Source organism: Syngnathus floridae, chromosome 10 (genome assembly GCF_059516105.1).
Source record: "Syngnathus floridae isolate MCC-2025c chromosome 10, RoL_Sflo_1.0, whole genome shotgun sequence".
In the NCBI taxonomy this organism is placed as follows: domain Eukaryota; kingdom Metazoa; phylum Chordata; class Actinopteri; order Syngnathiformes; family Syngnathidae; genus Syngnathus; species Syngnathus floridae.
In genome coordinates, this window is record NC_142422.1 from 9,075,573 (window position 1) to 9,089,136 (window position 13,564).

The 13,564-nt window shown below is 40.2% G+C and overlaps 1 protein-coding gene across 1 annotated transcript; it reads left to right on the forward strand.

Moving 5' to 3' along the window:
- The first annotated feature begins 4,340 nt into the window (after window positions 1-4,340).
- Window positions 4,341-10,750, forward strand: prdm13 (PR domain containing 13). Its single transcript, XM_088387092.1, has 4 exons — window positions 4,341-4,588; window positions 5,725-5,856; window positions 5,966-6,086; window positions 8,258-10,750. Exons 1-4 carry the CDS (start codon window positions 4,421-4,423, stop codon window positions 9,736-9,738), a joined length of 1,902 nt encoding a protein of 633 aa, XP_088243218.1. The 5' UTR covers window positions 4,341-4,420; the 3' UTR covers window positions 9,739-10,750.
- The last annotated feature ends 2,814 nt before the right edge of the window (window positions 10,751-13,564 follow it).

Sequence of the window (13,564 nt, forward strand, 5' to 3'; positions counted from 1 at the left end):
AATGGATGGCCCTTTTAATTTGAAAAATGTAAGTGTTTGCATGTATACTCATGCTTGGAGGGGACAATTAGTTCGACTGTAGAAATGTCAATCGCCCCCATAATGACGTGCGGTACGATGGTCATGTCATTAGATCGCATTTTGTTAAAACGATTTACTAATGCGCATCCAATCTGAATGGACCGTATATATTCTTATACGTAGACTTGACTTAAGGAAATCAGATACAATAGCATTAAATGGTGGAAAGGATGAAATTCATCATGGATTTAATTAACAGCTTCAGTGTGTGCGTGAACGAGCGGGCACTGTGTTTATCGTTCGTGTGCGTGAGCGCTGACAGCGGAGCTCTCCATGGTGCCTCTCAAAATGCCGGCGCTGCAATAGATCAGGGTTAAAATTGAAAATTGAATAAATAATATATTTCCATCAAAGCGTAAACAAAATTCCTCTTGAATCATTGTGTTTGGGTCACCTCAAATTACAGTTTAAAATTTAGCTAATTAAAAAAAAAAAAACACGATACAGACTTTTTTTTTTTTCTTACAAAATTATGTAATGTTCCTTATTGGTAAGAGGATTGCTGTTACATTTCGGTTCAATTTAATTGTGACATTTAAAAAATAATGAAGTTATATAGCAATGAAGTAACATGCAAATTACAAAATAAACTTGCTATTATTATTTTTTGGCAAATTAAAATCCTATAAATTTTATTATATGTTTATCTTATTCTATTCATTTATTTTATTTTTTTAAAATGCAAGTTGATGTGACTATTTCTAATTGTGGCCATTTCCGCGTTAAGTAACGGGCAATCCGTAGTCCACCACGAGGACATTTAACAAACAACTATGAAATTCGTGAGATAAAAGCCATAAAACATCGGGTCCTTTTCAAGTCTATATAGGCCAGTGGGTTGCATGTTAGAAACATGCTCTTTGCCATTAGTTGTTTTGCATAGACTTTTGCTTTGCAGAAACACGCCGCACATTCAACTGGGTCACTAACCTTCATCCCGCGGCAAAAATGCCGTTTTTACCCTGAGAAGCGGGAAGGAACTGTGTATTCATCAAGGAGGCAAAAGTTGTGACTCTCTTAGAAACTGGTGATCTTCAGTCACTTTTGTGCATATGCTTTGGTGGCTAAATCCCAATTAGAGTCGGCTGACACGCTGCTCTATTCATGCGCGGCCCTGCCTGCATACATTTGCTGGGGAATGAACGGCTTAAATGGATGTGCCGCTAAATGCGTCGGACACCAGAGAGAATCGGCCTGAGTGACACTTTCTTTCTGAGGCACTCGAGTGAGAAAAGGTATGAATTTATAAGGTACAGCGAAACACATCAATTCACAAGACTTCACACGCCTTTGTCCGAATCTCCTCATGCGAGACAAAGTGAGTTTGAACCCGGGAAATGGGACTGAAAAAGTCCCAGCGCGGAAAGTTTTTAGAGACTGGATTGCCAAAACTTTTGAATAAAACCCACACACGAACAGCCTGTGATATGACTCTAATATGCTTTGCAATATGAATCTGGATTAGAATCGCAATGATGTCACCTGGTGGGAGTCCCATACAAGCTCAATTACTACTCACGGGGGTCGCTAATATCCCACCCGCATTAACGAGATGGCCGGTCCTTGGTGCAGCTTGCTTTTTTCCCTTGTACTCTCAGCAAGGAAAGACAACCGGTGCACAAAAAAAATTACAAGTTTTTTTTTTTTTTGTCTTTTTAATCTTTGTCCCCGCGTGGCTTCAAATCAGTTAAAGATGAATTAAATGCACTGGTGTCTGCTGAAAGAGGTGTGACTGATGTATGCGGAGATGTCCACTTCCATGAAGAGAAATAATTAATTTCTTTCATTTTTTTTCCCCTCAAAGCCACTTCTAAAACGTGGGAATCTTTCAGAAATAGGCCACACTGCAAAGTGAGACAATGATTGGGCCGTGTTGAATAGAGGCAAACAAAGTTTTATGGGTCGACATAAAAAATGTGTTTTCTTGTGAGCTCACAGGGGTCTTAAATAGTGGGCCATTGAAACCAGTCCAGGAGAGGTGGTGGTGAACCCTTGGCACCGCTCAAGTATAGTCAGCGAGCATGAATGGAGATCCCTGGTGGGGTATTGCTCTAGCCTTGCTTTGCAGACAGGTTGTTCCTCGATATTCATGGCTCATAATGGCCAACCAGTTAAATCAGAGCCCCACCGCTTATAGTAAAACATCCAAAAAGGACTGGCAAGAGTCAAGCTTAGGCGCCCATAAAACCTTCCTCTCCACTTCAAATAATTCAGTTCTTCCCAGGTCGTAATTAAATAGCTTTACAAAGTTGCCACTCTTGATTGACTCCACAATACTGTCATAGAATAAAGATCCGACCATGTAATTAATGTTTCTTTTTCTTGTGGAAAAAAGGGAAGAGACAATACCGCTAGTCAAACTATTTAAATTAATTTAATTTTCCATCCCAATTGCTTCCAAGTCTGCTTTCATGCTTGACACATGCAGTTAGCCTGTGACTTTTCTTGTTGGCTTCTGTGCACAACGGAGTGACTTTTAGTCAGAAAAGTCCTCCCTTGAACAATGCAGGGCTGGATTTAGAGATGGGGATCTAACATGCTTTACAACAGCACACGGCGCGGATGGGAACCGGCGGGAGAGAAAAAAAAGCGATGCGTTAATAAATAACCCCCCCCCCCCGCCCCTCCCCTACACAGTCAGGCACTAACATTCCGTATATTGATGAAATTGTTCGCTTGTCTTTGAGTCGACGGTACGCGCAGGAGGGAGGCGCAATACCGGGCAGGAGGCCTTCACTTCCACCCACGCATGCACCGAAATCGATGTGCATTGTTTGTTTCATCTACTATCATCTCCAAAGTGATAAAATTCCCATGATTACCATTTCAATTAAACGCATTTGATTAAAAATGTAATTATTGCTAGGCGTTGTATGACACTTAATTTTGTATTAAAATCTTGCTGGCCGTGCGCCAGAATTGACGACACTTGTTGGAGTGGACAGGTCAAATGTTAACATGTTCAAGACCTGAATGGCTCGCCCACAGGTCCTTGTTCTCTTCATTTGTTTGGACTCATCACTGCATTATCAAAGGACCTATGTCAATAAAAAAAAAAAAAAACTACTGCCGAACCACATGTTGGCGCCTCATTTTTCCACGCGCTTCCTTTATGGCTTTTATTATTATGTTATTATGGGTAAGTATCTTACGTTGAATAAATCATATTTGTCAGCAGGAAAACATTGATGTACTCTTGTTTTTTTCCATTACAAAATGTATTTTCTCCTCTTTGCGCAAAACGCAATGCATGAAAATAACGCAACACGTGCTTTGCGTTTTATTTTATTTACGTTGTATCAATGATTAAGGAACTAATATGAATATGATTTTTACCGGAATATGTTCGCCCCAAAATGTGTTTGGCATACATAACAACGTTGTCTGACGCTCATTACAAGGGAGACACGTGCCGCAAAATATATAGAGTGCGACTCAAATAGAAAATACAATATGATAATTTGTGTAGGCGAGAATTAGAAAGATGTTGTCTGAGTTTGACCTTTTTTCCCCCCCACTTCTCCTGCTGCTGGTGCTTCCCTTTCAGTATACCTGCCTGATCTCAAGCCGGCACACGCCGAGAGTCAATAGAAGTTAACAAGTCCTCTAAACTTCCCCGATCCTTTTGTCTAAATGAGGACACAAAGGAGGAGAAGAATACCCCGCTTTGAAGTTTATAAAAAGCCTAAAGAATGCTGGCAGAGTAGATTTAAAGTAGCCATTGATTCCCCAAACCTGCCTTGAATGGAGAGAATGGGAAGGGATGAGGATTTATGGTCAAATTATACAGTGGATTTGTCAGTTAAAATATCGGAACTGTCTGGAAGACAAAACCACATGCTGAGGATTAATGGTTGCTCTGGACCTTTGATTATGCATCCTCTTTTCTCTGCCCTTGACAAATTGGATTTTGGGGATGGGAAGGTCGCCTGGCCCTTTGTGTCTCCTGACCAGTTTGGAGCAATTCATTATTCGGCGAGGCGAGGGAAAGTCTCCATGTGACCATGCAGGCCGGTGCGTTGCACTGTCCTCACAGCTGCTGGATTTGCCCGGCGCTCTCACACTCACACGCACGCGCGCGCCCGCCCGCGCACACGGCCCCGCAAACTCAGGACCACTCTCTTCCCATCTGAGCCACACTAGCATCCCGGGCTGGGGAGGGGGTGGTCAGAGGGTTGGAGGCGGAGGGGGTTACCTTTCCTACACCCATCACTAGAAAAGCGGGGTGCGTAACGCCACCCCTTCACTTTGAGAGCGGATATTGGCCGGTTCTTTTTCTCTCCTCTTCCTCCTTGAACCTTCTTCCCTGCACTCTCTCACTCGGTTTCCATCAGCCTTCATGGTTCTGATCTCACCCCACGCCATGCAAGCCACCCGGGCGTCCACCACCGTCAGTGTGGTTTCAGACTGTGGAATCCCGGCCGGGCTCCGAATAGGTCCGGTCCCTGGCATCTTTAAATTGGGGAAGTACCTGTCGGACCGCAAAGAAGTTGGGCCAAAGAAAAAGGTAACTTCAAAACTGGATGAACTTTTTCATTTAATTTCATTTTTTTCGTACGATATATCTTATTTGTAACTTTTGAAAAAAATATCCACGTGCAGCTTTGACTCGCTCATGAAACCCGTGGTCGTTCTTTTTTTTAAAAAATTAGTCTATGTTACAGATCGGAATTCCTTCAGAAAGAAAATAATAACCTTTTAGATTTGTTTGTCAAGTCAATTTTTAAATTATAGGAGAAATATCTGCGAATACTTGATTTATTTTATTGTTGAAATAAAAGAACTGGATTTGGACATTTTTAAAAGAACACTGTCAAGATCGATTTCTCTTATTAATCGGTTCGGCCTGTCAGCCAGGAAATAATTGAGCCCAATCAGCGGCCAACTTGTCAGTCTGGGCGTCTACTTAACCGTTCTAATGGGCGAGCTGGCCTGCTGTGTGCGGCTTTCATGCCCTCAGCAGCCTCACATTTCTCTGCCTGGCGGGCCTGTTATCTCGATGAGTTGCTTAATTTTAATGAAATATGGCCACAGCCAAAATGTCATCGGAGCTTGGATGAAAAAAAAAAAAAAAAAAAAGATTAAAAAATACATTCATGTTTTCTAGAAGGGGTCCAATTTTCAAATCAGTCTCGGACTTTATTTTATATTATATTTGAACAAAAAAGTTAAATTGTCACAGTCTTATTTATTGAGAAACAATAGTTAACAATTTGCCACTATACATGCATCTAGAGGCTGAGGCAGTTATTGTTGAGGCTGTCAGTGGTGGTGATTGATGCATCTAAATGCGTGGCCCCGGGCTGAGGGCGTTCATCAGGTGCAATCTCCGTGTCAAATGTTACGCTTGAATCTTTAATGTCCTTGAACAGTTTAAAAACGCTCTGACACTCCTCAAATTTGTTTCCCATATCAACTCAATTAGGCCTGTATGTCATTCACTTTAGTAAATTATCAGCGGAGCGGATAAAGACGCATTAACCGTGTTTTGGTCATGCGTAAGCGCAGCACCTCTTGGTGCCATATTCACGCTTAGTGGGAGGAATCTAAACAGATATCAAATTAAAAGTATACAAAACGCGTGGGATAAATGTAGGCTAAGTGATATTTAAAAGTAATCTGCTAATTTCTTGTTTTGATCAGATCCGTTTAGTGCGTGAAGAGTGTGTGGATGAGTCCGGCTGTCCCGTGTCAGACTGGATCGGATACATCCGAGCCGCCAGAAACACGCAAGAACAAAATCTAGAGGCTGTTTCTGACCTACCTGGTGGACAGGTAAATATTAAATCCACATGTGTTCTTTATCATGAATCACTTCCGTTATTATTATTATTTTTTTAAATAAAACTGTTGACACTCCCGTTTGTTTTCCTAATATTCTAAGATATTTTACCGCGTGATGAGAGAAATTCCTGCAGGAGAAGAACTCAGTGTTTGGTATTCAAACGCTTTGGCCCAATGGTACGACATGCCCACGACGGCCACCCCGACGCACGACGAGAAAGGTAGGCAAAACTCATCCTAAATTTCCTCACAAGTTTGGATTGTATATATAATACAGGAAGAAGAAAATCCTTCTCACAAATAATCTTTGTCAAAATATCGGGCAAATTAAAGTTTAGTAATGTCTATCGACATTAGAGGGCCCGTCACTGCACTGTTAAAGGCAGCCAATAGCGATCTTTCCAGCGCTTTAATCTGGGATGGTAATCAATTAAATATCGTCATTTTCCCGAGGTACTTTTTAAAATATTGATTTATTTTATTGATGTCTATTTTGGTGAAGTTATTTCGTTTGAAATCCATCACATTTGCGTATTTGCATCACATTTACTTGACAAATCATGTCATTATTCAACCACCGCTTTATAAAAAAATAAAATACCCTTGGAAAAAATAAATAACCTTTAAATAAACCAATCTGAACTATATGTGAGCGCCCTCCTGTAAAAATAAATTCTAAGATGAAATGGAACGATATATAATTTAACATTTCAAATGTATGCGTGCCAATTTGTCTACTAAAAGGCACCTTCTTTCTTGCATTCACATTTTCGTATGGTGCTTTATATTAAGGGATTATTCAAATCTCCGTGATCTCAACAAAACACCAGCTCATTTGGAGTTAATCCGTTCAAAAATAAATCAAAAGATTATCAAGAACCCACTGCAAACGAATTGCATTAACAGACAATGGGTTATATATATTTTTGTAGCTGATCAAATAAATCCGATCAACACCGCAAGCGAGTACAATAAAAAAAAATAACAACATGATTGCCGTGTTTGAATTTCGGAAATTAAAAAATGAAAACCTTCATCACATTAAAAAAAAAAACAACAACAAAAAAACCTGTCTATGTCCCTGCAGCTTCAAAAAAGAAGAGGCTGGTTATTCAGTTGGGGGTTAACGAATGTCACGATGCCATTAATATTCATTTATTCAAAAGCAAATAAATTCAAAAAACAAGTGCTTCACGGTAAATTAGGTGGGTGCGTTAAGGTATTGTGAGCTAATGAATGCTAACTTTTATGTGGGGTGTATATTGCCCTGATTCTCGGGCCCAGCACACCGCGTGTATTCGCTCGTGGACATACGCTGGCTCCCATTATTAGGCGTCAACAGATGGGGTAGCGTCATTGTTTCTACAGACTTGCGATTTCAAGCCACAGCTGCTGTCACTTCCACGGGAAAGAGCCCAGAAAGGAAAAGTAGAACCTTCAATGCATCGCCAGATTGGGCTGGGCGTTTGCTCTTTTGATGGGGTCCGTTAACAATGGCCCGGGTGAGGATTACAAAATCATTACATCTATATCAACCTCTGAATACTCGCCTGGGAGTCATTAAAAAGATGACTCGCCCTGGCTGTCACCCTTTGCATCACCCAAAACCCGATCGGATTTGACTTGTTAAAAGTTCCTTTCAAGGGAAATATATATTTGAGTAATAATGCTATACTAATGAAATTAACTATTTCTTGAGTCCCGTTATATTTTTTTTTTCGTTCTGGCATGTAGTGGAGATTGGGAGTGACATTCAATAATTATGTTTATTATTTTGAATGTATTGTAAAACTTCACTGCAGTACATTGGGAGCTGTTTTGACTATTTTGAACTTTCCAGTTCAGCTAAATAAAATAACACAACTTTTAGATTTTTTTTATGCAATTCAGTTCTGAATGAGCAACAGCCACACTAAACATTAAGAATAAATTAATCCCTTTTATATGCTGATTGTGTATTATTATTATTATTATTATTATTATTATTATTATTATTATTATTATTATTATTATTATTATTACCACTAGTAGTAGTAGTATGTTGCTGTAGTCATGTAGATGTTGAGTTAAATTTGTAAATTGTGTTATCATAGATTATTATCATATCTCATAATACACTAATAATTGGACTCATCATAGCTCATAAAACAATCATAATTCTTATTTGTTTCAAATCAATTATTTGGACATTTGGAATGATGCATACACACAGGTTCTCAGACTTGGAAACATTTACCAGTGTCTCATGTGTAATGACTGCAATCAATGACACAAGCGTCACCAGACGTTTTTATTATTATTATTATTATTATTATTGCTATTACTATGATTATTGTTTTACAATTTTCATCACAATTGATGTTTAATTAGTCTTTTTTGTTCTTTTGTGCAGGTGAAGAGCGCTACATCTGTTGGTACTGCTGGAGAATCTTTAAATACCCCAACACACTCAAAGCCCACGTGCACTTCCACTGCGCGCTGAGCAATGGGCGCGGGTTTGTGAACAGCGAGCAAGCCAGAGGCACGGAGAACTTCAGCAGATCTCCAAAGTCTGGAGACATCCCCAACACGTCTTGCTCACCCAGGAGCTCTCAGAGCATCTCCTCCATCTCCGACTCCAGCAGGAGGTCACTGACCTCGCCTTTCTTGGGCAAGGCTGGACTGGTGAAAAAGAGTAGCTCAGAGGAGCAGGACAGAGCCCTGGACATGAGCGTCACTTCATCGCGGAACCAAGGGCACATGCTCGGCCTTGGCGCAGCATCCTCGATGCTGAGTTCTATGGGCTTCCACCCGGGTGTCCGCTCTGCATTCAAGCCAACAGGCGTCGCAAAGGTCCCAGTGGTTGACGCGCATCGAGAGGATGCCAGCTCCAAGATGGGTGCCTTCGGCAAAGTCATCGGGAACATGAAACAGATGCGAAACATGGTGGGCGAGACGTTAAACGGAAGCGGGAATCCCGCAGCAAAGTGTGCCCCAGGTATAGGTGACCCTCCAAGTATGGTGCCATGTTCCAACGCCATCAGAGGCTTCCCGTTGCTCCCTCATATAGAGGAAACGTCGGCTTTCAAACATGTTGAAAGCCGAGTGCATGCCGGGCTGTCCCCCTCCCGATACCCGCACATGCACCCGGGACTCCACTTTGAAAGGTTCTCTCTGCCCAACTTCGACGGTGTCAAGACTTACGGTGGCGACTGTAACATCCCCTTGATGCCCTTCACTGTTTACAATGGAGAGTTTCTGTACAGTTCACCATATTACCCTCTTAAATTCCACTTCAGCAATCTCCTCAAGTACCCAGAGTCCATGCCCTACTTTGGCGCACCTTCTCTCAGTCAAGACATGCAGGGCACAATCACCAACATTGATCGGGAGATAGCTATGCACACGCAACAGCTGTCTGAAATTGCCAATGAGAAGAACCGGACCAGACTGGACCCCTTGCCCGCAGGCAGCACCAGCAACTCCAACTCCGGCAAACCAAAAAAGGGACACTTATGTCTGTACTGTGGCAAACTGTACTCCAGGAAATATGGCCTGAAAATCCATATGAGGACTCACACCGGCTACAAGCCGCTCAAGTGCAAGGTGTGCTTCAGGCCCTTCGGTGACCCCAGCAACCTGAACAAGCATATTCGGCTCCATGCGGAGGGCAACACCCCCTACAGGTGCGACTTCTGCGGCAAAGTTCTAGTCCGGAGGAGAGATTTGGAGAGACACGTCAAGTCCAGACATCCCGGTCAGAGCGTCAAGAAGCTGGAAGACAAGGCGGGCCTGTTCGATGATGCCGAGTTGAAGAGCGACAATGACAGCGACGTGGACGTCTGCTTTACTGACGACCAAAGTGAACCTGAATCCAGCAAGAATAATGACTGAGACTCCACTAAAAACAAAACAACAATGAAAGACAATGAAAGAAAAAACATGAATATTATTAAATCTGGCTTTGAATCCTGCCCTCCACTCCTCCAACATTTTATTTATATCCTAATCCTCCACACTTTGGACTGACAGCCATTTATTGACATTTCTATTGCTCTATTTCAAAGGGACGTTTCTCATAATAATACAACGCCATAAAGACTGTAAAATAATCAAGTCATGTCATAGACTCTACAAATGAAACTTGGTGTTTTGAAATGCAAAATGCAGCCAAGGTTGTTTCAGTGTTTGACACACTGTCGGCTTTCTAAATTCAACAAACTGTTTTAAATATGTCACGACTTTCGCTTGTCTTTTTTTTGTAATCTTTTTTGATAAAAGAGGGTCTTTTTTTTAAATACATCTTGCTTCACAAAAGGCCTGCTTTTATACAAGAACACTGCAGTTCAACAAAACTGGAAAAATACCAAATTTGTTATAATTTGTTTACCAGTGACTGGTAAAACGGACATATTGGCTTATTATTCCCAATAACATTTCTTTTACAGCAACCTCAACTGCATTTTAAGGAAAACATTTAATTGCAACCAAACCTCTGCCTGGTGATTATTATGACAATTAAACCTATTTCCTTTGCATCATTCGAGATCCAGCTCCTTGCACCTCTCTAATGAATACACATACTTAAATTTGCACTTTCTCGAGGCACGCTGTTCTTAAAGAAGCAAACAGCTGTTTTTATTTATGGCATTATTTCCGAAAAAAATGTATAGATCTATGTAAACTATGATATTTCACATAACAGTGTTGTACAAGCGTGTTAATACCTCATTTTGTCAATGAGGACAATATTATATCCTTGTCTTAAATGTGGCTGTCTTTCTGAAATAAATCATGCAAAACATTGTGTATTTCATTCATACGACTTCATATGAGCAATTAAGACCTTGTATATTTGCAAAAATAGTTCATAATGACTGAACTCATCCATGCGTATAAGCGTAAAATTCCCCCAAATGTGAATATGATTTTTAGACTGTTTAAACCTTCCTAAATCATTAATAATAATAATAATAATACGTAGTGTTAATAAATGATATTAATTACTACCATTACTCTACTACTACTACTACACTAGTCAAAGCAATTATTACTATCATTCAGTTGGTTAATTGATCAAATAGAGTGACTGACATTGTCGCTTTTATAATTTTATGCTTTTTATTTGGTGCTTTCATTTTCACATAATAAAAATACAAGATGCAAGTGAAGCCATTTAATGGTTAGCGCTGCTTTCATTTCACTTGTTTATGATTAGCCATCAGCCTTCTTTGTTTCCCTTCACAAATAAACGAGGCATCTTGCAATGATGTTGTGAATGCACTTGCCAATGCAGGTGCACAGCATTCCTACATGCCACAATGGTGTGACCTTGGTGTATATTCTGAAACCATTTGTTTTCAATTTCGAGGAAATCGACAGGTAGTCGTCGTTCGAGCATTGCCATGGTAATAATGGCAGGAGACAAGTCAAAACAACAGATGGATGGGGGGGGGTTAATTTATTTTTAATTTAAGTCTTGATAGAACTGATTAGGAACATAAAATAGTTCATTGTTTTATTTCATTCTTGTGGGGATTTGAGACAAATTCGATCAATATTGACTGATGTACACATTTCACTCTATTCATTAGGCCAAGATACAATAGCAAAACATAATTTTAGGTTGAGGAATTCTATACATTTTGGTCTAGCAGAAACCTAAGCTCTAATTAAAACACAAACATCAGATCAATGTAATATTTGAGTTTAACATGAATAATATTTTTCTGCTTGACCAATTAAAGATGCTGGCAATACAGGTACTTTTACAAAACACTCTGCATCTTTTGACTCTGCTACGGCTATATGCAGTGATTGCTCTTTGTGACTCTTGTCTGACTTCACCATGCAGGCCTGCATGATGTAATGTAAAGCGATGTGAGTCTGACAAGGATACAGAGTTATGAAGATGATGTTATGATAAAGGCTGTGTGACACAGGCATCATTGGCTGCCTGAGCTTGAGTATGATTCAAAATGTGAAAAAAACAAAACACAAAACAAAAAACACAACAATGCTTGCATAGCAGGTAGCACAACCAGCTAGCACTGCCCATTTCAGAGAAGTGAATGAAGTTTTTTTGTCATTGTTGCTGAACCTAAACCAGGAACCTAAATATAAATATTTTATGTTGTTTTATGTATTGAATATGTTGTCAGCAATTTTTGAAGATTTTTTTTGGCTTGAATTTATTTTTCTCCAATGCATTTTAACTATATAGTATTTTAAGGCTGAAGGAGATCCAGGGTTTGATCCATATGGGAGAATATTTTTTTTTTTGGTGCCTCAATGGAAAGAAACTTTTTTTTCCCCCCCCTAAAATATGGCAGAACATGACAATTTAAAATTTCCATCTCCAGCACTGGAGAACAAATTTGTATCCTTTAATGTAGCAATCGTATCTCCAGTAATGTCAGTCATCCTTCAAATAAATACTGGCATCAGGTTTTTTTTTGGCGGCTAATTCTGACTGCAGTGACGCATGTTTTGACAGAAAACAAAGTTTTGGTATTTGCCACATTTAGCTTTGGAATTAACAATAAAATGTCTCTTCAACCATTACTTGATGATGAAATGTGCTAACCACCTGTAGTGCAGCACTGTACATTTTTCCTGAACAACAGACTCACTACTATGGTCAGAAAATGTTGTTTTGGGTATGCCATACCTGCGCACACTTACACGAACATTTAACATACATATGCTGTTTTCGTAGATAAATGTTGTCAGCAATTATACATGAAAGCAGTAATGTTCAATTTGGTCTTGGGCCAAATGTTTGCATTTTTAAGTTTCAAAACAAATAAATTGTTCTGAACAAAACCAAAAGTAGTGAATGGCAAGAGTGATTAAAGTAAATGTTGAAAGAAATAATGTAAAAAAAAAAAAAAACCTTCAGAGTGCATTTCAAGGTTGCACACTGCCCACAACTGGCTATTCCACTGTGTGATGAAGCATCTCTGACATCGAGACAGTGGATGCCTATCTCTTCACCAAGCCAATGATACTGAGTGACTGCTATGCTGCAGGTATTTTTGGACATAAACACAGGTAGAGTCATCACGCACAACTGGTCAGACAATTCTTGAGAGATATGGAACAAACGACATGACATCCACACAACATCAAAAGTGCCTGACAGAGTAACGAGGACTGATTTTGCCGCTGCTGTCAGCCTGTTCTCCTGGAGCAGGTAAACCAGGTAGGGTAAACACACTGCTGGTTTCCAAAGGTTGCACAGGAGGGAAGAAATACTTGCGGATGTGGAAAAACAGAGAAGGCACCATGAGGGCAAAGTGATGGAAGTTGACATGCATGCACAACTAACTGGAGGGAGGCAAAGAGAAGGACATCAGCAGACAGGAAAATTGACAGCTGTGCATTTGAATCAGTGCATCAACTAACATTTGCTGCCTTTGGAATTGTGCCTGCTCTGCTTCAAAAGGTCAGAGAATTATTAATTTTTTTTTAGTTGACCTGAAAGTTCTTTTTCTTTTTTGCAAGGAAGATTATTAAGCACAGGAGCAAGAATCAGGCAGCGGAAGGAGAAAACGAGATGGCAAGTTAGGCTTAGATTGATAAGTGAGCAGAAGCAGTTGATGGATGAACCACAACTTCAGCGGGATAAGTCCCCGATTTGGCCTCAGTGTGTCAGTTGTGATAGCAGCAGGTAGAAGGTTGGGACTGTGACACACCAGCTGTGGCCCACTGGTACTCA